Here is a 26,649-nt window from a genome sequence, read left to right as displayed (position 1 = left end):
CATCTGCAGTCTGGTGTTACCTACATCTTCCTATTCAGAAGGCAGAGTTTCCGAGTTCTGAGTACAATCAAATCACCACGACTGCAGTTTTTGTGTTGGATGTAAAAGGCGCACATGACGCTGTGACGTAGGCTAGAATCATGGCAGCAGTCAATGACGGTCCAGGCGTGGGATTTCTCTCGTGGAAATATGCACATTATCTTTTCCTTTCTATTGGTAGGTGGCACAGTGCACTGTGGCAAGTAAGCAAGCTAGAAGACTGGCAAAGTTATGGAAGCAACACATTAACAAGAGAATTCTGAGTAAAACCAAAGTTACTTTCCCTAGTAACTAGTTACTTTGAAAGTAACGAGTAACTTGAAGTAACTGAGTTACTTTTGAGAGAAGTAACTAGTAATGTAACTAAGTTACTATTTTAAAGTAACTTACCCAACACTGTGTGTGTGTGTGTGTGTCTGTGTGTGTGTGTGTGTGTGTGTGTGTGTGTGTGTGTGTGTGTGTGTGTGTGTGTGTCTGTGTGTGTGTGTCTGTGTGTGTGTGTGTGGCAGACACTCCCTCCTCCCAGTGATGGATGGAAGGTTGCTGGCTGGCTGTCTTCGGTGTCAAACTGATTTCTGATTGGCTGGCGTTGTATCAGCCTGCATGTGACAGAACTCAGCTGATAATAAATCATTCTCTTTTTTTTTGATAGCGAGTGAACAGAGCAGCAGTGTGATGTATATTTCATCTGCACCTGAAATGAATCAATGTGAGCCAATGAGAGGGTGTTTATGAAATGATGCTTCACGTCTGAGACTTTTGATTTGAAAATGTCCTGATGTGATCTCTGATTACCTGTCGTGGGAGACGCACCTTTCCCTAGTGACCAAAGGTTGCTGGGGGGTCGTCAGCTGCTCTTGTTGACATGCGGGTGGATGTGACACAGGCAGCTGTAGCTGCTAGCTTCACCTGAGCTGGACCTCAGCATCGTGTTTGTGCTGTTGGAGCCTTTTGGAGCATTTTTAACGACATCATGTGACCAATAATATGGCTGCTGTGAGGTCACTGCACGAACAGACCGTTAAAGAAGGCGGAGCTCTGGTTTTACTCAGAGAAAAGCATCAGGCCACACCTCTTAATTCTGACTTTACGAACGTCTGTGGAGGAGTGAGTTGTTCTGAAGAGCTCACTGTACAACGAAGCTGTTTCAGGACCGCAGCAGCTCAGTCATGACCATGACTTGGTGTGTAACGGTCAACGACCGCGGAGCTCCGAGCCATCATCATCAGCACAGACTGTGAGCACCAGGAGCTTCAGCAGGTCTCAGTGCTTTGCTGCATGTAGTAGGTTCTCTACCAATCAGAACGTGTCCAAGTATCATTGGATAACTGAGCTGCACACAATGCATCACAGTATGTGAATGTTAGATGAGCTGCTTAGACGACTGAGTGAATGAGACTCGTAGTCTAAAGCGCTTTGAGTAGGAAAGCACTACATAAGTGTAAGTAAGTCTATGATGTCTGATGTTGTGGTGGTTACACGCTGTCTCCATAGAACTGCAAAGATGAATGAAAGAGGGCAACGATGCTGCAGCTGTTCGCCCGTGCTCCTTTTTGTTGGCTCTGTCGTGTTTGTGTGGCTGAAGTGTGCGATCACCGTCGGTGCTGCTGAGTCACGGCCTGTCACACTCTGACAGCGGGGATGAGAGCGCCGGGTGTGGGCTGCGTGCTCGCGTTGGAGTCTCTGGGCGGTTATCCTGGCAGCGATCTGCTTCTGGTGGTTGTGTTTTGGAGCGAAGCAGTCGTTGATTATTACATTAATGCGGCGTGGACTCGCACAAACTGCGGTCGCAGCATAATCGAGTCGTTATTTTTCTGCACACGTGGTGCTGATGAGCCGATAAAGCAGCTGCTGCCCGAGTGTCTGAGTCTCTCCTGGAGCGTGACTGCAGATAAGGAAAGAATGGAAAGCAATGTTCAGACATTTGGGAAAATATGCACGTTTGTTTTTTTAAATCCTGCAGTCAGATCAGAAGATTCATAAGTGTCTCGTCTCTGTAACGGCACCTGTGCACATTGGTTTGGCACAAAGACTGAGGTGAAACTGTGAAGTTCCTGCGTATGATGACAGAAAGTGAGCGGCTGCGATCGCGTATTTGTAGGTTTCAGATTGTGAAACAGGCCAGACATGTGCGGTTTATTGAAATGCTTGAATTTATGCGTCCCTCACAGAGCCTCGGTTTGGGCCACGCGAGGCGTCACAGCGCGAGCATCAAACAGCCAGCTCGGAGCAGCCTGAACATCACGGTGGCAAAATGACGACCCTGTCGTTTTGTTGTTGTTTCTTTAAATCTCACATCGTGTTTCAACGGTTACTTTTCACAGAAGCAAATAAAAGCAAAGTGTTGTTGCAGATGTCGTTTGCCTGTGCTGTAGAGCTTCCTGCGGTGACACTGACGCACTTCAAAGTTGATGTAGCAGAAACACTCTGCGGTATCTCTTCCTGTCTGTGGCTCCGTATCTGTGCATTCAGAGTGATGACAGAACTTCTGATCTTCAGATTGGTGGCCGTCTCGCAGGTCTAGTTTGGCCACTATATCACCGTGACGACAGCAGCTAAAATCTGTCAAACACGAAACAAAACGAAGTGTGCCGAGCGCTCGGTTTGGGCTTCATGTTTAGAGATCAGTGGGATAATGTAGGTGAATTTCCATCGTCTTCAGTTCTTTAAGAACCACTGAAGATAAAATGTTCCTTTCAGTTTTTGCTCTAACAGATTTGTCTTGTGTTAAACTCTGCAGACATGCAGAATCATTTCAGTGCATTTGTCGCCATTATAACCCTTAAAAAAGCTTTATTGTTTGGATTCATCAGCATATCAGGGAGTCACAGGTGAGCATCAGCTGCAGCACGTAGGTTGGTGTTCATGTCTTTCAGTACTTCCAGAGTTGGACCACTCCTGCTCAGCTGAGACGTGATATGGTGAGCCCCGCTCCCACAGTGTCATCATTATCCCAGTTATGACAGCAAAACGATGTAATTAATAGACTATAAAATCATTGGAGCTCCTACCTGCATGGAGCTCCATTTTGCATTTGAAAGGGGAAATTCCACGTTGACGGTACCGAGCTGCAGAGAAGCCATCCATTCGTTTTCTGAGAGAGCTGAAGCAGGTTAGACGTTTGATTCCTTTCATGATGCTCTTGATAGAAAGCTTCATTATCCAGCAGACGCCTGGAGAACGTGGAGGTCAACGTTAAAGGAAAACTACTTCAACTCCAGCCGTCCCTTCAGCGCCTGATGGTTTATAACCATTGATTTAGTCTCCTCGCCACTCTGCTAATTTATGAAGCCCTCATCTGGTGCCAATAAAGCAGCCAATGAGGTGAAGGGAAATAAAGAAAGCGGGAGAGTGTGACTGCTGGCCTCGTGTCAGAATCGATGTGGACGTCACTGATGATTCACGTGTTTTTGTTGTAGTGGAAACTCGTAAAAAGTGACGGAGAGACGGCAGCTTAACCACCGATTACAGCCTCTGATTGTCTTTGGTCCAGAACGGCGATGATGATCCGAACACGGACAGGTTAATCAGCCGTGTGTGTGCGTGTGTGTGTGTGTGTGTGTGTGTGTGTGTGCGCGCGGTGCCTTTGGTCTGTATGTTGTGTAAAACAAACCTCTCCTTCGATCCTCCTCTCCACCTGTTTGTGTTTGACAGCAGGTGTCTAATATCTGTGGACAGCTCAGTGGTCCATCACAGCGCAGGCAGATGGTGTTCGCTGGCCAACACCCTCTTCCTCCATCCTTTTTTACTTCCTAGATTCCTTCTTTCCTTCCTTCCTCCATGCAGTCCGAATAAAGGCACGTCCCTCAGTAGCCTTGAACTTTGAAAGCCCTCATCAGACAGCAGCAGTTGCCAAGGAGTCAGTGCTACCCACTGTGACGTGTGTGTGTGCGTGCGTGCGTGCGTGTGTGTGCGTGCGTGCGTGCGTGTGTGTGTGTGTGTGTGTGTGTGTGTGTGTCCGTGTGTGTGTGTGTGTGTGTGTGCATGGATGTTTTGCAGCTCCTCTGATTGTGTTTTGATCTTCAGTTGTTTGTATTGTTTCATCATTCATGCTGTTTTGAAGTCCTTTTCTATTTATGAAAAATAGTCGAATGTGATAAAGAGAATTATTTCAGTCAAGCACCTCTGAGGCTGAAAATGCAGCCACCACTGATGTAGGGACACCTGCAGTTCCTCAAATGCCCACTAGAGGCTCCAGCAGTGAGTCGGTCTCCATAGACTCCCATGTTAAAACTTTCCAGCAGAGTAAACATGTTTACAGCCTGATACACAAACTGATTGGTCTGTGGATCATGTCTCCCTTCACAACATCTGTACGGGGGAGGATGGTTTTAGACCTCTGGTAGGGCCGATGGGTGATCAAGGTGGGGTTGTCATAGATACCAAACCTTGTTAGCTCTGCTTAATACTAAGGAACGATATTTGAGGTTTTAGCCATCAAAGTAACAAATAGGGTCAGCTGTTTCAGACCTGCTTTGGCCTCTAAGCATGATCTTAAATCCATTATAGATATTTTACTTAGAAATGATTTGAACTGGGACAGAATTTCAGCAACCTCAACATGTTTTAAAGACTCGTGCGACTCCTTAAACTTGGTGTAATTTATAAATTGTCCTTCAAGGTCAAGTTAGTGCTCAATGTGCAGTCACATGTGGTAATAAGCTGTTGTAGTTTTACATGAAACTTGAATGTTTTAAAGAGCAGGTGTGATGCTGCAGTGATTCCAGATGTTGAAGTGACCTTGGATCATTCATCCATTTCTGATAAACTCGGTCTTCAGCTGATTGAAGAACATTTAGAATCTAAATAAATGAAAGAACTTTAATGGTTAGAAAATCAAAATCAGGGTTTTGTCCTAAGAAAACTGAAATAAGCCACCAACAGGAAACAGCATTGTGCTGCCTTATTCACCTTATGTGTGTTTAATCCAAAGGTTCCAAAACAATCGTGTAAACTGAAGTTTATCTGTGCAGAAGGACGCTAACTAACTAAAGGAGTCCTGCAGGGTTTCAGGACGCATTTTATTTGCTTTAATAAAAAACAAAGTCTTGTTAGGAAGCTTTGGGAATAACTCCTCCCTCCTGAGTCTTGACTCAGTGCATCATGTATCTCATGTTTCAGAACAAGTGCAAAGTCTGCGGCTCATCTTTGCAGACTTGATTTGGTGAGCTTCTCCTCCACTGACAGTCTGGGAAAACAACAGTTTCCTGCTGTGTTCACTGAGTTTGTGTGGCTGCTACGTTGCCCAGGTCTCAGGTCTCAATTCTAGGATTTTAATTGGATGTTACTGGGGACTAATTAGCAGGTGTGTGTGTCTGCTTGCTGCTCCCATGCAGTCTGTGCACGCACACTGATAAATAAAGTTGGCTGACAGCTCGGCACTCCATCGTCCTTCCTGCTCAACTACCAGCATCAGCTGAAATGCTAAAGCTCAGGCTTTAAACTAGCTGTCGGCGCGTATATGAGTGTTTTCCATGTCCGTAAGCATGAGGACAATAAAGATGCACTTCGACCTGTTAGTCATTGAAAGTGTCCAGCGTGAAGGTTACGCCATCACAGCAGTGAACAAGACACAAAACCAATTTGCTGTTTAATTTTTACAGCGAATGAACGTGATGGAGGCGGATCACAGCCTGATGACCGAGGCTGCTGCTGCCAGAGAAACGGCACAAATGGAGCCGATGCCCGGGCGGTGCCGCTGCCGTGGGCCGGGCTGCAGCAAGTGAAGCTGAGTCTGCCCTCAGCTCCAGCTGTGCAGGTGCTCCGGCGGAGCCGTCGTCTCAGGGCTCGGCTCTCCGTTTGTTTGTAGCGACCAGCCAGCCTGCGTGTGTCATTTATAGAGACTGGTCGTTTAGCCTGGGAAGCCAAACTAACACTAACCAGGTTTTCTGTGCTGTGCAGTTAGTGCACATATGTCGAACTCCAGGCCTCGAGGGCCGGTGTCCTGCAGCTTTTAGATGTGTCCTTGATCCTACACAGCTGATTTAAATGGCTAAATGACCTCAACATGTCTTGAAGTTCTCCAGAGGCCTGGTAATTAGCTAATCATTTTATTCAGGTGTGTTGACCCAGGGTGAGATCTAAAACCTGCAGGACACCGGCCCTCGAGGCCTGGAGTCCGACACCCCTGAGTTAGTGTGAAACTGGCTTTGGATGTGTAATGCTCTCTGTGTGCACTGCAGGATGCTGTAAAATGACTGCTTAACTTCCAGGACTTCAGGGATGGAACCAGGCGAAACAGGTTACTCCGGGTCTGGAGCTGTTGTGCTGGGCTCACACTGTGCGATTTTTGGCCCATTTTGAGCCGATTTTTGAGTCGTGCGACCGTTTTGGCGATCGGCCCGATTTTGGCCTTCATCGTGCGTCGTGCATCGTGTAGTATACGTGGGGTAACGAGACGCGATTGACACCTCACGACCAGCTCCCGATCATCAATCGCTTGGTAGCGAGGCTGTCTCCGCAGCTTCTCACGCGCAAACACAAGTGTCAGTGAAAAGACGGAGCAGCACGGCGGCGTGTGATCTGGACACAAGCGATGGAGGCACAACTTGTAGAACTATGGCTCATCCGAGCCTTTTTGATATGGCCTCACAAAATTATCACGACCACAACAACCATGAAAATAGTTCATATGAAATCAGCTGCCTGATCATGTTCTTCATTAGCGATGTAGCAAAGTTGATGGTGTGTGTGTGTCTGTGTGAGTGAAAGACAGAGACGGAGAGCGACAGAGTTTCTGTTATAAGCTTCATATTGTTGTTAATAATAAATAAATTAAAGCAACAAAACAACCTGAAGAGCCGGAAATCCCCTCTGTAGTTAGCAGCTCTGTGAGGTTACTCTGAACAGCGTAGATCAGCTGACTCACCTGCAGGAAGTTCTTCACTGAAATGGTTCAAATTATACTTGGAGGACCAAAGTTTCTGAGTGAGGCTCCCACACAGACACAATGCTTAATACCAACATTATATCAGGTCCTTTCAGAGTGTTGATGCAGCAGGTTGACCGTGCTGTGTGCGGCGTTATGTTAGTAATTAGAAATGTTCAGCAGATTTAAGAAGCTTTCCTCCAGCTTGTGTGCGCTCAAACTTTATTTCTCATCACTGGTGTAAATTATTTATCATGTGTTGTTCGGGACAGTTTGGCCACTTGTTTTCAGCATTTCAGAATTAGTTTTCATTTCAGGGCTCACTGCGAATATCTGCCAATAAAAGTGCCGGACAGGCTGAAGCTCTATTATGCGTGACTGTATGAACACAGGCTGGCAGCAGTTGAGTGGAAGCAGAGTGGAGGATTGATAATTCACTTAAAAACATGAAACCAAATCGTCGCTGTCAGACGCAGAGCTCTGCACATCGTCTGCTTCCAGCAGCTCCTGATGACATTTGTCTTCAAAAGTGAGAGCGGGAATGATTCACAGGTGAGAAAATGTCAGCTTGTTTACATCCAGTGGCGACGCTGTCGTGGAAAAGTCACCTCATGAATGAAACATTTCGTTTATCTCAGGTTCAGGGCTGTTCTCGGCACAGGGAGCAGCGGGAGAAACACCAACGTGGAGTGAAATGAACTCGAGACACTTTGTCACCTACAAAAACAGTTTGCACATCAAATATCAGGGACGCTACAGATTAAACCTCGGTGCTCCAAACCCCTGATCCCGGGGGAGGGCGTGCCCATCGCGACTTAGGTGAGAGTCACGTCGAAGGAATCGACCGTGACCCAGATAAGCAGGTTAACTGGGACGTGAACACGTGCACAGGTGCGCTTAAAAAGGCAGGCAGGAAGAGGCAATTAAGAAAAACCCTGACATTTAAAAAAAGGCGAGGATGTCTCAGATTAACCTAGATAGCAAAATGTGCGCAGCCCAGATCTGAGCCGACCCACAAATGCTTGTGCATCACAGGTTACTCCTGTCCGTGCTGCTGGTGGCCAGGTGCGTGTCAGAGGTTAGCATGACTCTTCCAGCCTGCAGCAAAGTGTTTCTACGGTGAAGGGGACACTAACAGAAAAGGCCTGGATGAGATCCCTGCAGCAGCTGCTCTGCATCGACACGGCTCTGCTTGTTGCAGAGCCGGCGACGTCACAACGAGCGACTGAACGAACATAATTGGCACTTTGCTGTCACCGTGACTGCGCTCTGTGCTGCACACTGATATTATACCGGCCTGGGGAGGTTTAACGTCCTAACGTGTCATCAGTCCTGCTGACCAAATCACATCTCTTCAGGCGAATGCAGTTATTATTTCTTCCTCAGTGCTGCCTGTGTGTTTTCTCGGGCCAACAATGAATTCAGACATTTCAGCTTCTGCCGGGAGAGCTGCGAGCTGTTTGTCGCGTTTTCTCTGAAGTGAAGAAGTGTGACGCGTCGCCTCGTGAAAGATGGCTCAAAGCGCTCGTGGCGGAGTGTTGGTCATGTGTGCGCGTCACCATCTGATATGAGACTGGAGACGGAGCGTCTCTCTGTCTGTGGCCCCTCTCCGTGTGTGTGTTTATCCCATCGTTATCTGTGACAGATGGTTATAAGCAGACAGACTGACGCTTTCCCAAGTGTTAGCCTTGGGGCGTCCTGGGGTGAGGGGTGAGGGTGAGGCAGAGAGAGGAAAGAGGAGTATCTGAATTTCTCTCTTTAATATCCGACCTCCCCACTCCGAGTTCGTCTTTTTTTCCATGTCATGCTCTTTTTCGCTCTCATCATCTCGTCTTGTTACGTCTTCAGTGAGCTCGTGTACCAGCCCTCCTCATTTTACTTTTTTAATATCAGACATACAAAAACACTCATGCTGAAGCACTGAAACCTGGACTTCCTCTGACGTCCAGCAGAGGCAGCAGTGAGTCGGTCCCCATAGACTCCCATGTTAAAACTTTGCAGCAGAAATAACCATGTTGATGTTTGCAGCCTGATACACAAACTGTTTGCTATCTGTGGATCATTTCTCTTCCATAACACCTGCATAGGGAGGATGTTTCTAAAACTCACCTGTTTAAATTGTATTAAGGATTAAAGTTTGCATTATTAGGGGCGTGGCCTCTGTGACTGACAGGCGGATGGTGACACAGGTGGCTGTAGCTGCTAGCTGTCTGCTAGCTTCACCTGAACTGGACCTGTTACTGTACTAACAGACCGTCCAAGAAGGCGGAGCTCCAGGTTTGGTGCACAGTGAACTTCAATGATTTCATTGAATGTTATTGATTAATTAGCATCCACCTGTGCCTGAGTGATGTTCGTGTACAGTCTTTGGAGGCAGACTGGTAATCAGTCTGAGTAGCATTAGCTGATAGCTTAACAGTCCTTCTTCCTCCAGTTATGGCCAACCAATCACGGCTGTTTCTAGCTTTATGAAGTCTTTGCCTGTTTGTCCTTCGTTAAACAGTATTTCAGAATAATATTAATTTAAATTTCTAAAAAAAAATCCTATTTTAGCTTGAGACAGAGTCCTGCAGACAGAAATATTTCTCTATGCATTGGTCAGTATTGCGATTTTGGGGTATTTTGCTTTGATAACCTAACAGCCTAACAGTTTAAACAAAGATATAAAAGCCGTAAAGTTCTCATTTCAGCCTCAGATTCATGTTTTCGAAGCATTTTACTGTTGATTACAGATCTAAATGGTACGTGGCCACACTCGAAAAATAATTTTTCACCCTGAATAAACACGAGGCAACGATTATGATCAAAGGATTATTTACTGTAATGTTTAATCTTCAGGGAGACTGACCGCTGTAAACCGAATGTATGAAAATCAAGTAAACTTCATTTGATCAGATCCATTCAAATTCCTATTTTACAAAATTACATGTAATTAAAATAGGTCAGGATTTGGGGCATCAAGGCTAAAATCAGTGACTATGAAGAGCACTGAGTTGTATGTGGGTATTTTGATATGTTGCGTTTTGTGAGTATATCAGGATTTATCCTAACGCTGGGCTGCAGTTTGGAACCTGTTAGAAAAACTCGGTTCCTCATACATTAAAACTGACAGTAAATCATACACAGACATAAATGCCACAGGCAAAATTAGCTTTATTGCTGGGACTACTAATTTTAAATCCAAGAATCAGGGTGAGGCTCACAAGCTCTGCTCTCATGTCTGTCTGCGTTTCAGTGCTCGTCATGGCAGCAGGACGGATGAATAAATGAACAACTCTTTGCATAAAACATAAGAGCAAATAGGAATTAAAGCGCTTGTCATTTCGCTCACAGTGGGATGAAGTGAAACAGGAAGCAGATAAACAGACTGTAAATGTTAGAAGGCGTTCACTGAGGCTGCCGGTGATGCAGCCTGAGGGAGACCGGAGAGCATCTTCCTCCTAACCAGAGCTGCTCAGTAAGGCTCAGCTTCGCTCTCAGGTCCTCGGCTCAGTGAGAGATCCTGCACACACTGAAATGCAGCGTCAATCTGTTCGTTCCTCGCTAAAATACTGCAGACGAGGCAATTGTGAGCTCGGGAAATGAACTGTGTCGTGTCCTTCTGTCACATTAGAGGCCACTTACAGTTCTAACTGTACAAACACAGAAGCATAGAAATGTCCATGCTTTATAATTCCACTCAGTTTTATTTACACAGCGCCACATCACAGCAACAGTCGCCTCAAGGCGCTTTGTATTGTAAGATAAAGACGCTACAATAATACAAAGAAAGCCCCGACGAGCAAGCACTTTGGCAACAGTTCTCATGAAGAGCTGTGCGCTGGTTTGGACAGACACAGCTGCGTAATGAATGTAATGTGATGCTATCGAGTGTTGCGTAATGTTACGGTGTTACGGACTCATAACACTCATTAAGAACACAGACTCCCTTTCCAGCAGGCCTGCATCCACGTGCACTCAGACAAACTTGATTTCTGCCACGGCTGCAGATTTAACTCGGGGTCAGGTCGGACCAGTAGAGACAAATATCTTCACAGCTCCGTGGCGCTGTCACCGTTTCTCAGCTGTCTGCACAAACAGCAGCTCCTTCATCTTTCTTCTTCTATCTTTCATCTCATTTCCACTCCACAGGGTGGGCTTTGCCGTTATCCAGACAAGGATCGATAAACGCAGCGAGAACAGTCCAGATGATATCGAGGCCTCGTGCGTGTCAGAACTCATGCAGGCTCTTAGATTAATCACCTGACGTCCTGTAGATATGCAGATTGTGTTCAGAAGAAAAGAAAAGATCAGAATAGAAAGGAAAACCAAGGAGGTGGAAGGTGTGCGTGCATGTGTGCATGTGTGTGCGTGTGTGTGTGAAAGAAGAGGAGGCGAGGAGACAGGCGTGCAGGAAAGGAGGCTGATTGCCCGACTGATTTCATGAGTCACTTCTCTGCAGGCGAGAGGCTGGAGAGACAGGTGGCTGTGCGAGTGTGTCGCCCCGGCTCACTGTGAGTAATTTTATTAGGGGTGTGTGTGTGTGTGTGTGTGTGTGTGTGTGTGTGTGTGTGTGTGTGTGTGTGTGTGTGTGTGTGTGCGCAGCCCGACATGCTGGCCAAATGTGATCTTTGATGTACACTAGTGCCAGCCCGAGAAGGAAAATACTCAGGAGAGTATAAAGGTCAGCACACACACACACACACACACACATGAATGTCAGCCTGTTGGCGATTTAGTTGCTGCCAGATTTTTTGAAAGGAACAAAATATTGAAGCTTCTTTGTGTCGTGTTTGCTGTGAGATCGAGTGCAGAAAAACAGACAGTTAAAGAGACGGCGCGTTATTACTCGCTGTAAACAAGAGAGAGGGCGGCTGAGGCCAGGCCGCAGCGTAAACAATCCATAAGTGATCAATTTCAAAAGCTCCGAGAGAGACTGCAGGACAAGAAACAGGAGAGACGCCCTGAGGATGATAAGACACAGGTGAACATCAGTGAGAGAGGGAAGGACACAGAGGGAGGGGATAAGAGGGCGCAGGTCAGGACAATTATGTCGCGCTTTAACGTAGTACGCTACGGGCCAGATTTACTGACGTGCTACGCCAGCGCAAAGCGTAAGAGGCGGGAACTGAGGTGTACACCAGCTGTAGTTAACGTTTTGACTGGTGTGTCATTAGTTCATGTAGCTGTGATTTACAGCGTGAGCACAGTTATCAGAGCAGCATGTGTCTGTGGCTACACCAGGATTTAAACCTTCAAAACAAAACAGGAAGTGGGAAACTGAAAGGATAACAGGAAGGTCCAGACAGAAGCCACACAAACCAGGAGAAATCTCAGAGTCAGCGATGGAGCAGATGAAGGACTGACACAAAGACCACGAAAGCGTCTGCCAGTGCAAGCTGTCCTCTCAGAGTGAGCAGAAATCTCAGTACTGATGTGCAGCGACAGCCTCTGATGTTGTTCTCTGTGTGAAGATCCTCCGACATACTCTAAGAAGTCTGAACACGAGTCGTGACAGATGCTGCTGCGTCTGCATCAGTGCATCACACTCTGCTCGACAACAATACTCAGATCTTTAACGCTTCCCTCCCTGAGCACGCCGGTGTGTTGATGTGAGAGCTGCAGGCTTCTGCAGGATACCACACACATACACACACACATGCACACACACGTGCACGCAGGAAGGGCCACCGTGCAATCAATAAGGCTACATCAGGGAATCGATGTCAGGCGCTCGTAATCTCCGGCGTGCTTCGACAGGCTCTTTGTGCGTCTGTGTGTTTTTAAAAGCGATCACAGCTCAGATGTGTTGATGCTGACGGTGCAGGCGAAGCACGTTTGGACGCTGTTAGTTCTTCTGATTACAGGAAGTCCTCCAGCAATATTAAGATGTAAATATTCAATAGAAATGAACTTCTAGTTATGCAGTGAATATAAACAAAGGTTAAAAATGTATAAAACGAGGTTAAAATCAGTTTTTAATATTCTTCACATTCAAAATTTCATTTTTGGTTTTCAGTTTTTGGGCCCAGATGTTGTTTTGTAGTCTGAGCTCAGGCGTCTGACTTCCTGTTCATCCTGTTGGACCTCCAGTAAATTTCATATTCAGGAAAGTTTTTATGTTCTGCGCAGCACAAACAAACATAAAAATCATAGACGGTGTTTCATATAAGTTACAGTCTTATTGTCTCATAAATACATTTCATAGAAAAGAAAAAAACATTTAAAAACACTCAAAGAAGCAAAGGTTGGACATTTATTTCTATACGGTTCCTTTACTCATACATATATTTGGCCTCTGACCTTCATCTGCTTATTTTCCTGTTTAAATGTCGTTCATCTAAAGTGAGGTTTTTGTGGAAGTGACTTGTTTCAGTCTGCAGGAAGCACAGCCAGTCGCCGATCTCAGCATTAAACTTGCACAAAGTGAAGACATTTGTAAACTTTTGTGTTTTTGCTGTTAAGAAGTAGAAAAATCAATAGTTGATGTTAATGATCCACGAGTTTCCTGGGATGTGGAATTAATCCTGGGTGGATTATCCCGGTGAAATAAAGACTTGTTTATATTACTGACAGACTTCCTTATCATTTTCATGTCGAGGTGATTAAACACAATAAAGGGTGGGGCTCACATTAGCATTACAGCTCTCCAATGTCCACAGAGACTCTGATTGGTTTCAGTGGGCTGAAGAGGAGGATGCTGAGCTGCGAGCTTCAGATGGGAAGGCCGGATGGAGCGCACGCGTCTCTGTGCGGGAAGAGGCCGGAGGCCGTGCACCGGGAACTTTCCACCGCCTGCAGATTTCATCAAATTACGATGAAAATCAGGAACAACTGCAGTCTCCAATAAAATATTGACTGTCGCAGGCTCAGGCTCGGAGAACATCTGAGCCTGTTTAACAGACTCAAGGAGCCGAAACTGAAGCTGAATTATTTTAAATCTGTGAGAAAATGATAAATTTCTTTTGTTGTTGACGTGCCACTGTTAGCATCCAACCCACCCAGCTCTGCATCATTACAGTTTGTGTAGATGGGACAGTTTTATTCTTTCCTTTAAAACAATGAAGTGAACAAACCCGTCAAGACTGTCTCAGATCGTTCTGGTAGCAGCTCCATTTGTAGTTGTTAGCAAAAATACTTTAATGTACGTTGCATGTGCAGGGCGGCACAGTGGTGTGGTGGTTGGCACAGTCTACCTGACACGATCGTTGGGATAACCCGAGACTCTGAATCAGCCTCAGGGTCTCCAAGCAAGGAGAGCGGAAAGATTGGTGATGATGAGCAAGCGCCCGGCAACAGTACGGAGGAAAAACTCTTTTAACAGGAAGAAACTGAAGCAGGCTCAGGGAGGGGCGGGGCCGTCTGAGGGGAAAGAGGAGAGCGAGAGCGAGCTCAGAGCTGAGGTCCCTCAGCCAGCATCCACTTTCATGCTGATCGTCTTATTTGATAAGACGATCAACTTATTTAACACGCTCACAGGGTTCTTATTATGTGCTTTTTACCATCTGTCCTGATGCACCTGTAGTGTGTGTGTGTGTGTGTGTGTGTGTGTGTGTGTGTGTGTGTGTGTGTGTGTGTGTGTGTGTGTGTGTTTCATGCACAAATATTCTGTTTGTTTAATGTTTAATTGTCTTTTGTGCCTGAGCCACTTTATAAAACCAACACTGCTGTAATGATAAGCCTCTCCTCCTCTGTGTGTGTGTGTGTGTGTGTGTGTGTGTGTGTGTGTATTTTAATGAGCCCCTTGTTAAACTTTAATGTCTCTGTTCCACTGTTGTCAGGGAGATTTACCACTGAGCCCTCTGGGAAATGTCTGCCCCACTGCTCCCAGCCTGATGGCAAACACACACACACACACACACACACACACACACACACACACACACACACACACACACAGAGTCAGGCATGCGTGCACATCAGTTTGCTCATGTGCATGAATGAGTGCATACATTTGTGCTGCAGTGTATTATATTGTGTCTCAGCTTCAGCACTGAGTGAGCTGAGTGTGTCTGCTCTGTGGAGATGTGTCCGTGTGTGATTCTGCTGTGCTTCCCACTCGGTTTACCGCCTCAGCAGATGAAACACCCCATCGCCTCCCCGTCACCTCCCCGCCCCTGCGCCCGAACCATCCGCAGACCGAGCCGAGGTTTGGATGTGAGACCGGCTCTCCTGCATTCATGTGAGGTCACAGGTTAATTTGAAAAACACACGGCCGTCACATCTGAAACTGGAGCACACCGTGAAGTCAGCTTGTCTTTGTCCTGAGTGTCGCTGACACTACTGACTGACACATCCTGTGTGTGAAAAATAATACAAACACTCAGTGAGGAGCACAGTGCTCCACAGAGCAGCACTCACAGAGGGGACAGGAACATTCATATGATTGTTTTATAGCAGAGACAGCTGAGGAAACGAGATACAGGGAGAGACAATAAAGATGATCAGAGGGAGAAGTAGAACTGCAGGCAGACAGGCAGACCACAGCTGTCCAGGTAAGACAGGACGAAGGACCCCAGCCGAGAGAAGAGGAAGCTGGATGCTGCAAATACACAAATCTAAACACTAACACAGAAACCACCAAAGACTTCATTTAAAATAAATGCATGTCGCTGTCACTGTGGTGCTTTTTGAGGTTGTGATTTTCTTTTTAGTTCTTCCTGTTTGAAATGTTTTATTTCTATTAGTTAGCATGAGCTATTCTTTGCTCTGATTGGATGTTTAGTTATATTTGTTTCCATGTTGTCTCAGCTCGCCGTCTCCCCGTCATGTTCACCCATGTACGCCCATCGTGTCTCGTTCCCTCTTCCCTTGTCCCCTGTGTTGTATCCTCCCTTCCTCTCTCATGCTTCCTCCCTCCTTCTGTCTTTCGTACCAAGCTTGTGTGTCCCGGTTTATATCTCTCCGTGTTTCCTGTTTTATTTTGAAAGTCTTGTGTTTTCATGTTCAGTGTGTTTCCTTTTGCTTCCCCTGTGGTGTTCATCTGTGTCAGCTGTGTTTCCACTTGGCTGTGTATTGAAGTCCTCTGTCTGCCTCCGTTCAGCGTCAGGTGGTCATGTTTCCTGGACTTCATCTCATGTTTTCAAGTTTCGTTTTTTCCAGGTTCATGCTCACGTTCACGTTTTTTCATGTCTAGCTTTAGCTTCACCAGTTTAGGTCATAGTTAAGTTCTCACCATTGTTTCTCCTCCCTACATTTTTCTGACAGCCATGATAAAGGATCGCTTTTTGTTAAACTTCAGTTTGGGTCCACAAACACAGCGGCCAATGAAGTGATTAAACAGCAGCCATCCAAGAGAGCATCAGAGCTCTGCGTGCACGTTTCAGACAGCAGACAGGTCGATATGTTTGAAATGTAAATATATGAGTAGGAATAGACTGGGGTGATCGTTTTATTCTAAATTATAATATATAAAGGTTTATGTGGCTGATTGTCTTTATTGGGGCGTGTGGAGACACCCCTGTGGATCGTGGGCGTGGCTTATCTGGTATAATTAGCAGTCAGAGAGCCCTTTGGTTTGCTGTGCTTCACAGCTGCCGTGTAAGCTGGCGAGCTGAAGCTTCGATAAATAAAAATATGAACTCGTCTCTGCCTGCGTGAGTCTTGCTGCTCGATGGTCATTCCTTACATACACGTTCAGTATGAGACGGAGAAAGACATGATATGTGACATAACGAGCTCCACAAAGCCTCGTTTTATCTCAGATACATATCCAGATATGTATGTCAGTATGAATTGGCCGGCAGAAATCAAACACCACATGTTTTTGAATCAGTGAGCAAATCAGAGTCGTGGGCGGCTGCAGAGAGAGTACAACTGCACATTTACATAGAAGCAGTGACTGTTAACACTGAATCAGCTTCACGGGGACAAATGAAGACGACCGAGGACGGCAGAGCTGTGTTTACACTGTCACCTCATAATGACTGCTGAACAGAGAGCACGAGGAGGTCGGGCCGTTTGAAATGCAAATGTAGCGCGATGGAAGCCGGCTGACGAACGGAGCTCTGATTAGAGAACGCTCAACGCTCCAACCTTTTTATTTCCTGGTTTCAGCGCCGTCTAATAGAAGCTGCCTCCTCTGATTTCCTTTATGTCACTGTGCAACACACACACACACACACACACACACAGAAACGCAAACAATCAAACAGGGAAACTGAAATCCAAGCAGACACACGGGAAACTGTACATTCAGCACAATCCCACTGCATGCTTCCCCTCAGAGTTCAGTGTGTGCCAGCGGCATGAATAATGCACGTTAATGTTGTGCACCTCGCTCTTCAATGAATAATGAACATATATCCATTTCTTCTCCCTCTTTCTTTCCATCTTACTGTCGGTCCATTTCTCAGAGATGCCAGCTGGAGAGATGAGCTGTCTGAGGATGAAGGAATGAGAAGGAAGGAAGACGAAAAGGAGAGGAACCTCAGCCAGAGGAGACGAGAAGGAGAGAGGAGGATGTTGGGAGTTTTGTGAAAGAGGACAGGCGAAGAAAAGGTTCAGTTTTTTTACTTTCAAGTGGAAAAGTCCAAGAAAAGACAGACAGACTGTCAGTGACAGAAGCTGAACGAGTGAAGGAGGAAACATCTGGATGGTCTCCAGTGTTGCGGCCTTCAAAGATGGCCTCCAACTTCAATGACATCGTCAAGCAGGGCTACGTACGCATGCGCAGCCGCAAGCTGGGGGTGAGTGGGCGTTTCAGCTCTTCCATTTAAACATGATCTTCAGCGGGCCGGGTGAAACAGTGTCAGTGTAAAGATGTTTAGCTGCACATTTAATCCCTGAGCTGTCCGAATGTAGGAAAAAGAAGTGAAACTTCAGCAGCACGGCTCAGTTTTTCTACGTGATAAAGAAATGAAAGAAACCTGTCAGCACGAATACAGAAAACTACAGAAAAAGTTCTGTTGGCTCATTTTCCCTGAAAAATGTCCGCAGTAATCATTGCTGTGTTTTCTTATTTGTATTTTCTAAGATAATTACATGGGTGTAGTATGAACAGCGATGGGGTGGAGGTCTTTAGGAGCAGGAAGACATATAAAACCAAAAATAGTGCTTTGATGTGGACGCGATGGATGTGGCTGTGAAACTGAGACATGCTGATAAACACCTGTTTTCTCACTTCCTGTTCTGGCCGTCTGTGGAGAAGTGAAGGGATTTTGTTTTTTGATGCTCACAGCTGTGAAAAACCAAATGGTCCCAAAAGAAGCTGCAGACAGCAGCAGAAGCAGAGTGCCGTCACACAGGAGTAGTTTTTGGATTTACGCTGATGTCTTAATGATGTCAGGCCACTTATGAACCTCAGCGGCCTGGTGTGAGCAGGCCTGCCGGGCTCAGCCGGAGCTTACAGGCCGTAGATGAAGTTGTGTATGGGTGTAAATACAGACATTGCCTGAGGCTGTCCCGCTGCACTGACCATCACCTTGAATATTACTGTCCTGGAAAAGCAGCTCAGTCCAGCCTCACTTTGCTCCCACTGGGTTTGGAGACAGAGTGCGTCCCCTCACAGCCGCGGGATCCAGTTTCACGTCTCCACGTCAGCTGCACGGACAATGCTAATTCGAGTGAGTTGCATTCAGACGGCGTAGGCGGCACAGTTCAACTCTGCACGACTTATATTATGGAACGAACGCAAATCAATTAAAGTCAGGTTCTGTTCGCCAGCTCGCTTCAAATAATGGTCGCGCTGCTATCGCCGCTCCCAGAGCTGAGTGAACAGCTCTCAGAGGGGATGCAGGAAATTCCCACTCCTGTGTGAACTCTGATATTACCCGAATAAAGTTTCACATCCTTAAGTTTTAGCTCAGGTAATGGATTGCATATAAAGAAAAATGTGGCCTGTGGGAAATAATGCTGTTGAGTTTTATTGCCTGACCTACACTGACCGCTCTGTTTGTTCCAGAGTTTTTCTAAAGCCTTGCTCATAAATGTGAGACACAGAGAGGAACTGTGGGTGGTTTCTGCTCCTGCTGGCTCGTTCAAACTTTTTCAGTGCACAGAACAAACGCTGGGAAAGGATCACTTTGTTTCTAGGTCCGATTGAATATCAGAAAACCAGCAGCACTGCTGGACGTCATCTTAAAATAAATTCAAAGTCAACTTTAGCACTCCCAGCATTTTATCCCGGTCTGGAATATCCGGCAACGACTAACTGGAATAACAAGTTTGGAAGATGTTTGGATTGGCTGATTTGATGCATGTAAGCGAGAGTCTTTATTTTTCTGGATCCCTGATTTCACACGATGATGTCAGAGGTTTGTGTGGTGGTGGAGTGCGGATCTAGACCCGAAATGCAGCCTGAACACTGGGAGGCACAACGTGAACACAAAATGTACTTTGAATGAGTGAGTGGAGACAGTCCCAGGAAAACAGCCCAAACGGTAAAACACGAAAGCAGAAAAACAAACTAACGAGAAACATCACAGTATTTTATATCAAACGCACCAACAAAGAAGACGAGAAACTGAAGACACAGAGATACACAAGGAACAGCACAGGTGCAGACAGCTGGAGAAACTAAACTGAAAGGGTTAACAAAATAAAACATACATAAATTCCCTAGAGATTAATAAAGTATTCTGATTCTGATATATCACTTACACCTAACAGGGAGACAAGACTATGACTAAAAACCCTAAAGACTAAACTGAGTATAATCAAGGTCAGAACTCCAAACAAAGGAGAGGGGAACTCAGCTAAGGATGGTCCTGCTGGAGGTTTTTTGCTGTTAGAAGGGAGTTTTTCCTTCCTGCTGTGGCCAGGTTCTTCCTACTCTGATTGTTGGGGTTTACCTGTATTACTGTACGGTCTCTTTCTACTGTTAGCCGCTGTTAGCCGCTGTTAGTCATTGTTAGCCGCTGTAAGTCATTGTTAGCCGCTGTTAGTCGCTGTTAGCCAGTGTTAGTTACTGTTAGTCACTGTTAGTCGCTGTTAGCCAGTGTTAGTCGCTGTTAGCCACTGTTAGCCAGTGTTAGCCACTGTTAGTCGCTGTTAGCCAATGTTAGCCAGTGTTAGTCACTGTTAGTCGCTCTTAGCCAGTGTTAGTCGCTGTTAGCCACTGTTAGCCAGTGTTAGCCACTGTTAGTCGCTGTTAGCCAATGTTAGCCAGTGTTAGTCACTGTTAGTCGCTGTTAGCCAATGTTAGCCAGTGTTAGTCACTGTTAGTCGCTGTTAGCCAATGTTAGCCAGTGTTAGTCACTGTTAGTCGCTGTTAGCCAGTGTTAGTCGCTGTTAGCCACTGTTAGTCAGAGTCTTGAAATAAGGTCAGTAATGGTCTTGTTTCACGTGTGAGGCTGGGCTGAAAAATCTCACACAGCTAAAACTTGCTGCAGCAGATTCAAATCCTCCACATCAAGAGCCAAATGTGATTGAAAATAAAAGCTGAGAAATATTTTATATGTTATTATTTATGTTATGTATGAAATATTTGAGTTATTTTTATTTGTTAAATACTACAGTAACTGTTTTACTGCAAAAACCCTGTATATTTTAATGATACGTAGCCTATTTAATCCACTTTAAAAGCTCTACACTTTGAACAAATGGGAATCTGTAGTTTTGAGGATGCGGTGAATTCCCATCACTTAAACATAGAAAACAAAAACCTAAGGCACTTTCCCAAATTCAGCAACAGTTCTACTCGTCGCCAGCAGCTCCACGTTTTCTCCCCGTGCGCCTGGATCGTTCCTGCCTTCAGCGCCACAGGACTCGGCGAGCGACATCTGTCTCCTCACCTGTTCCTCTCCTCCTCTTCATCAGGTCGCCTCATCACAAACTCATCATCATATCCTGTGCTATGATTTACTTTTGTTTGTGTTTGACGAGGTTTGAGCGCTCGCCACACGTGTCACAAACCTCGCCTCTGCTGACACAGCTCCAAACACGACTCTGCTTACGATGATCAACAGAGCGAGCGAGCACGCACGAGCCTTGATGCATTGATACAGACGTATTTCACAGGTGGAAGAAGTAGTTCCTACTAATCCTTTAGACAGTCCCAATAAAATACTTCCACTCTGTTCCTGTTAATGATTAACTGCAAGTTTAACCCAGATGACTAAAACCAATATTTCCGTATCAATCCGCACACCACTGAAGTTCAGACTGTGGAGTAAACTCAGCATGCACAGACACATTTTACCTGGAGATGTACGTGAACACCTGTGTGTGTGTGTGTGTGTGTGTTGTGTGTTTGTGTTTGCTATGATTTCAAACATCTGTAATCAGAACTCAAGCCTGAAATTACATGAAATCCAGAAGTTTCGTGAACATTTTATTGTGATTCTGTTTACGCGCTGGTTTTGTTGCTAATCTGAACCTAGCTACAGCATTTACCTGTCCATCCACCGATGGCCTCGTGCTGACTCTGCCTAGTTTGCTGTTGGATCTGCAGCTGCAGAACCCGTGAAGCTCTGCAGGGTTCGTTTCTGCTGTTTACGTTCAGCTTTGTGAACGAAACCCACAAATGGCGCACAGCAGGAATGAACCGGCATCAGTTATGCTAATGAGCAAACGTGACAAACATGCAGCTGCTCGTTAATGAACCTGTTTGTCTGGATGAAACAAGCCTTTACAACAAGTGTAATAACAGGTCATAAAACCCAGATCCTGATTTTATATCCTCTAACGTTCAGTGGTAGCGAGGGAGCGATCTGATTGTGCACTGGATTCAAATTGCTTTTGGGTGCACGAGGGATTTACAGGAAATGAGGCGCGCATGTAATCCAGCATCATTTTATCTCGCCACTCTGAGTCCCAGTGACGGGAGAGGGATCACCAACAACCGGGGGCATCACCCTGTAGCCACGCCCTCTTTACGAACGTTGTGAATCGCAGTTTCTGTGACCTTCTGACTTTTTCTGTAGCGCCATCATCTGGTCATATTTAGTCTTTCCTGTGACGCTGTTTTTAAAAGCAGGAAGATGAATGTTCTCGGATTTTCTGACTCCTAACTGAAACAGAAGCAGGGCTCTGACAGTCGGTGTAGATTATTTCCCTGCTGAGGTCTGTGTGTCTTCTCAGCTTTGCTTTAGCTGCTCAGACTCTGAGGAGGACTGTTTTCTGTCCTTCATCATGAAGATGAGGGATGGAGCTCTAATCGTCGTGGGCTTTTGTTCTTTTCCCCTCTTTTATAAATGCGGTTAATCACTTGGAGGAGTTCTGGGACTTCTGAAATCTGAAAAAGAAATGATTGGTCCATGAAGCGAGTGATGAATTGAGGGATCTAAAGTGGTTTTGATTGGCCCGGGCATGGTCGTTTTATCTGGAAATAATTCATGTAATGGCGTGTTCCAGCTGGAAGGCAGACCTACTTATCCACAGCAGAATTCCTTCTCCGTTTCGCTCTCTTTGGGAATCTTTCTGTTTGCTTTGAACACTATCTCATGTCGTATTTTTGCCCGGTCGTCTCTGACTGCCCTGCCGTTTAATTGCTCTCCGTCTTCGCTTTCTCCCTGTGCTGCTTTCTGCCCTCAGTGCTGATTCTGCACAGCTCTTCCTTTTCTGTCTCGTTATCTGCATCCTTCCTCGGCGTTCCCGTGCGCCATCCACCCCTCTCCCTCTGTGTTTTTGCCCTTTTAAATTTGCTTCCTTATTCCAGCTCAGTCTTGCCCGCGGTCTTGCCCTTCGTCGTCCCGTGGAGCGCTCTGGCAGATATGAAGAGGCTTTGCAGCAGCAGAGGGATCAGAGATGATGTTAAGGCCACATTTCTTTGTGGATTTGTGGGTTGTTATTGAACATGAACACCGAGGAGTTCCCAAACCAGCTGACTGGACTCGGTGCGCTTTGTGTCCGATTTTCTCCTCCTGGATAAATCGTATTTGTGACTTTGATTGATTGGTAATTTATTTCAAACATGTAAACAATATACAGGTACATTTATTAAAGAAAATAAGAGAGAGGGGAAAATACTATACAAAAAATCAATGCATTTCAATATAGCTGCCGTTCTGATTCATTTACATGTTGAAAGGGAAGAAGTAAACACTTATTTAATCCCACCCCTTTGCCATAAATTATCAGTTAATATTTAGTTGCTTCCTTACTGATATAATTTGTAATAAAAATAGTGAACAGATTTCTGATATACTATATCCTATAATATCACATCATGATTTTTTATTTTTTAAATAGAGACATTCACTTAATTTCAATATTTTCCTTTTCTTTATAGTTGGAGAAGATCATATTTTTATAACTCTTTTTGAACAGTTTTGTGTTTGGACGTTGCTTTAATTCCATATTCAGTTTGTTCCACAGTTTCACTCCATGCACAGAAACACAAAAGCTTTTTCTTGTAGTACGGACCTTCCCTGTTTTGAAGTTACATACATTTCATATATTTCCTGGCAGTTCTTTATTTTTTGCTTTGAATAGAATTTGTGCTGTTTGGAATTTCACTCGATCATCAATTTTCAATATTTCAGTGCAAAAATAGTGAGTTTGTATGTTCCTGTAACCTGCATTGTGGATGATTCGAATTGCTTTTTTTTGAACAGTAAAATGTGAATGTAATGTGGTTTTATAGTTATTGCCCCAGACCTCTGCACAATAGCTTAAGTATGGTGAAACCAGTGAACAGTAGAATATGAAGTGATGTTCTGTCGAATACCTGTTTTGCCTTGTTTAGTACTGCAATGCTTCGTGATACTTTGGAATGAATATATCTTACGTGAGCTCTCCAGTTAAGTTTTTCATCTATTATTACCCCCAGAAATGTATTTTCACTGACTCTTTCAATATCAACACCATTTATTTGAATCTTTGCATTTGTATTTAAACTACTATTTCCAAATAACACAAGTTTAGATTTATTCAAATTTAATGATAATTTGTTTTTATCAAGCCAGAACTTCACTTTACTTATTTCATTAGTCATATCCTCCAATAAATTCTGCAGATCATCACCAGAGCAAAAAATGTTTGTATCGTCAGCAAAGAGAACCATTTTTAATACTTTGGACACTTTACAGATGTCGTTAATGTACAAGTTGAAGAATTTTGGACCCAAAACTGACCCTTGGGGTACACCACAAGCAATGTCCATACATAAGGAGCAACCACCATTTATTTTCACAAACTGCTTTCTGTCACTTAAATAACTCCGGACCCAATCTAAAACTACCCCTCTGACACCATAACGTTCCAGGTTTCTTATTAATATATCATGATCTATAGTGTCAAATGCCTTTGTCAAGTCTATGAATAACCCAGCCACATATTGCTTTTTGTCTATGGAATTTGTGATGTATTCTATTGAATCTAATAGTGCCGATGATGTTGATCTGCTTGATCTGAATCCGTACTGACTCTCAGTGAGTAGTTTATGTTTATCTATTAATTTTTCCAGTTGGTTTTTAAACAGTTTTTCAAGAACTTTTGAGAATTGAGGTGGTGAAGAGACCGGCCTGTAGTTTGTGAAATGGTGTTTGTTTCCAGATTTGTATAGAGGTATAACTTTTGCTATTTTCATTCTGTCTGGAAATCGACCAGTTTGAAATGATAAATTACAGATGTATGTAAACGGTTTTATAACAGCCTCAATGACTCTTTTAACCACTATCATATCAATATCATTACAATCCAAAGATTTCTGATTTTTACATTTTTTGACCATTTCAAAATCTTCATTTTCATCAACGGCTGTGAGAAACATAGAATATGGATTTCTGTCTATCAGTGTGTCCGGTTTGTCCTGTGCTCTCCCAGGACGACTGTTCTTGCTAAATTTGGTCCATAGTTACAAAGAGTTCATTGAGGCTGTTTGTCACAGCATCCATATTCTTCATGGTCGTTACAAATGAAATACTTGTAGTTCTTTTGTCCAGCCCCACGTTTTATAATCTTTTATTATTATTTCCATTTATATCTAATTGCTTATCTATTGCTTTACTAAATCTAAGTATATTAATTAACCTATTTTTATATCTTTATGTATCTGATTTCAGCATCTTCAGTTCTCGTTCTTAAGAACTCTCTGTATAGAGCATTTTTCTTTATAGATGCATTTTGCAGACCTTTTGTTATCCATGGACAGTCCATATATTTATGTTTCCTACTATACTGCTTTATTGGACAGTTGGTTTTGTACAGTAATGTAAATATTCTAAGGAATTCATTATACGACTATTAACGTCCTGCTCCTGATACACTTCACCCCAGTTCTCTTTCCTTATGTTGAGCTGCACAAACTCAGTGACGCAGCTTAAAGAGAAGCTCGGTCACCTCGTTTAAGCACCGCCTTCTTCTCGTACCCGAAACCTGCACGCTCATACAACAGCAACGTGTCAATCACACTGTAGCCACGCCCCAAACCCCTCCCCCTCTCCTATGTCCTTTCTGATTAAACGGGCCATGATTTTATAATTGAATATCGTGTTTTATTCAATAAGACTTGAAACCTGCAGCTGAGATGAAAAACTCAGAGCTCAGGTGAGCAGGACGTTTCTATCCAATCAGACGTCATTTTAAAAGCAGAGGGTATAATGTCGCCAGTCTCTGGTTCACCTGACATGAGACCGACTGGAGGTGATTGTCAGCTCAGTGTAGATACTGAAGGCCAGCATGGAGAAACCCCGAGTTTCCCCCTGTTAGCACGTCAGAAGCCTCACATTTGAAGCTTTTGGCGGGCGAGCGTCTCTGCGAGCTACCTCAGAGTTGCAGAGAGACGAATAGGAACAGAGGTGAACGGCGGTTTATCTGAGTTAGTCTTTGCATCTTCGGGGCACAGAGGAATGGCACAGCTGAGGTCCTCCTCAAGGCCGGATAGATGGACTGCCAAAGTCACGCTTCATTTATCTCAAGAGGAACAACAAAGCCAGAAGGAAAAGGGCCGCCACGCAGCGCCGCCACGCTGACCTCAGCTGTGTGCGAGTCTCTTCTTTGTTTCCTGCCTTAGCATTTCCACCGCCCTCACTGGATAATGAACTACAGTATTGATGAGATTGGTATTGATCAGCCTCCAGGCATAGAGCATCCCACACACGCCCTGTCAAACCGCCTCCCGCTGATTAATCATGACGTCGATGCATTCAGATTGCTAATAAGCTCCACGTCTCGAAACATATGTGAGATGTTCCCCATCCGTCTGTGTGCTGAGTTCTGCCTTTTGGGTGCAGCGAAACAAATGCTCGTCTCGTTTTTTCCACTTCCTCTGAGCTGTAAAATACATTTCCCATCCTTCAGCTGCGTCCGCTCGCTGGCGCCTTGGATGCTTTCCAAACTTTGAGATTGGAAGGCCGAACGTGCCTCAGAGGAGACGAGTGTGTGTTTGAGTCCTGCACAGGTTCATGGGCGTCTGTTCCAGTAATGGCTCCGTGTGTGCGGATGCTGCGTTGCAGCCAGCGAGCACAAAGTTACCAACGCATCTCTCCAACAGCGACGGTCCAGACCGAACGACCCCCGTGTGGTTCTGAGACGCAGCGTTTGAGGATGTGCTCGGGCTCCAGACTTCAGGAAACGATTTATTCTAAACAACGTTTACGTGAAAAGTTACTGCTGAAGCTGAAAATGAATATTTCTCTGAGTTCTCCGTCCCGTTGCTTTTGGACTCTGTGTGGATTTCTTTATTAATGGTTCATGTTTAAACCTTCCTCCTGCAAAACAACCCCGTCCTGGTCTTTGACTCGGTCGGTGGATTTCTGCGGTAACATCTTTCCTTTCTTTTGTGTTGCCTCCCTGTGCGCCTCCTGTCTGTGTGGACACAGGACCGCTTCAGAGCCTTAGTTTCAATAAATGTAAATACGTCATCACAAACTAAATTATGA

General features: G+C 45.0%; 1 protein-coding gene across 1 annotated transcript in view; it reads left to right on the top strand.

Moving 5' to 3' along the window:
* Positions 1-26,649, top strand: part of dok4 (docking protein 4) — a 55,849-nt gene that overhangs the window by 11,105 nt on the left and 18,095 nt on the right. The window contains exon 2 of the mRNA XM_082540385.1: positions 17,242-17,574. Coding sequence (XP_082396511.1) covers positions 17,509-17,574 — 66 coding nt within the window. The 5' untranslated portion in view covers positions 17,242-17,508. The remainder of the gene's footprint in view (positions 1-17,241; positions 17,575-26,649) is intronic.

Source organism: Aulonocara stuartgranti (assembly GCF_965226115.1).
Source record: "Aulonocara stuartgranti genome assembly, chromosome: 1".
Classification (NCBI taxonomy): domain Eukaryota; kingdom Metazoa; phylum Chordata; class Actinopteri; order Cichliformes; family Cichlidae; genus Aulonocara; species Aulonocara stuartgranti.
Note: the sequence above shows the minus strand (reverse complement) of the source record. Positions and strands in the feature narration are given on the sequence as shown.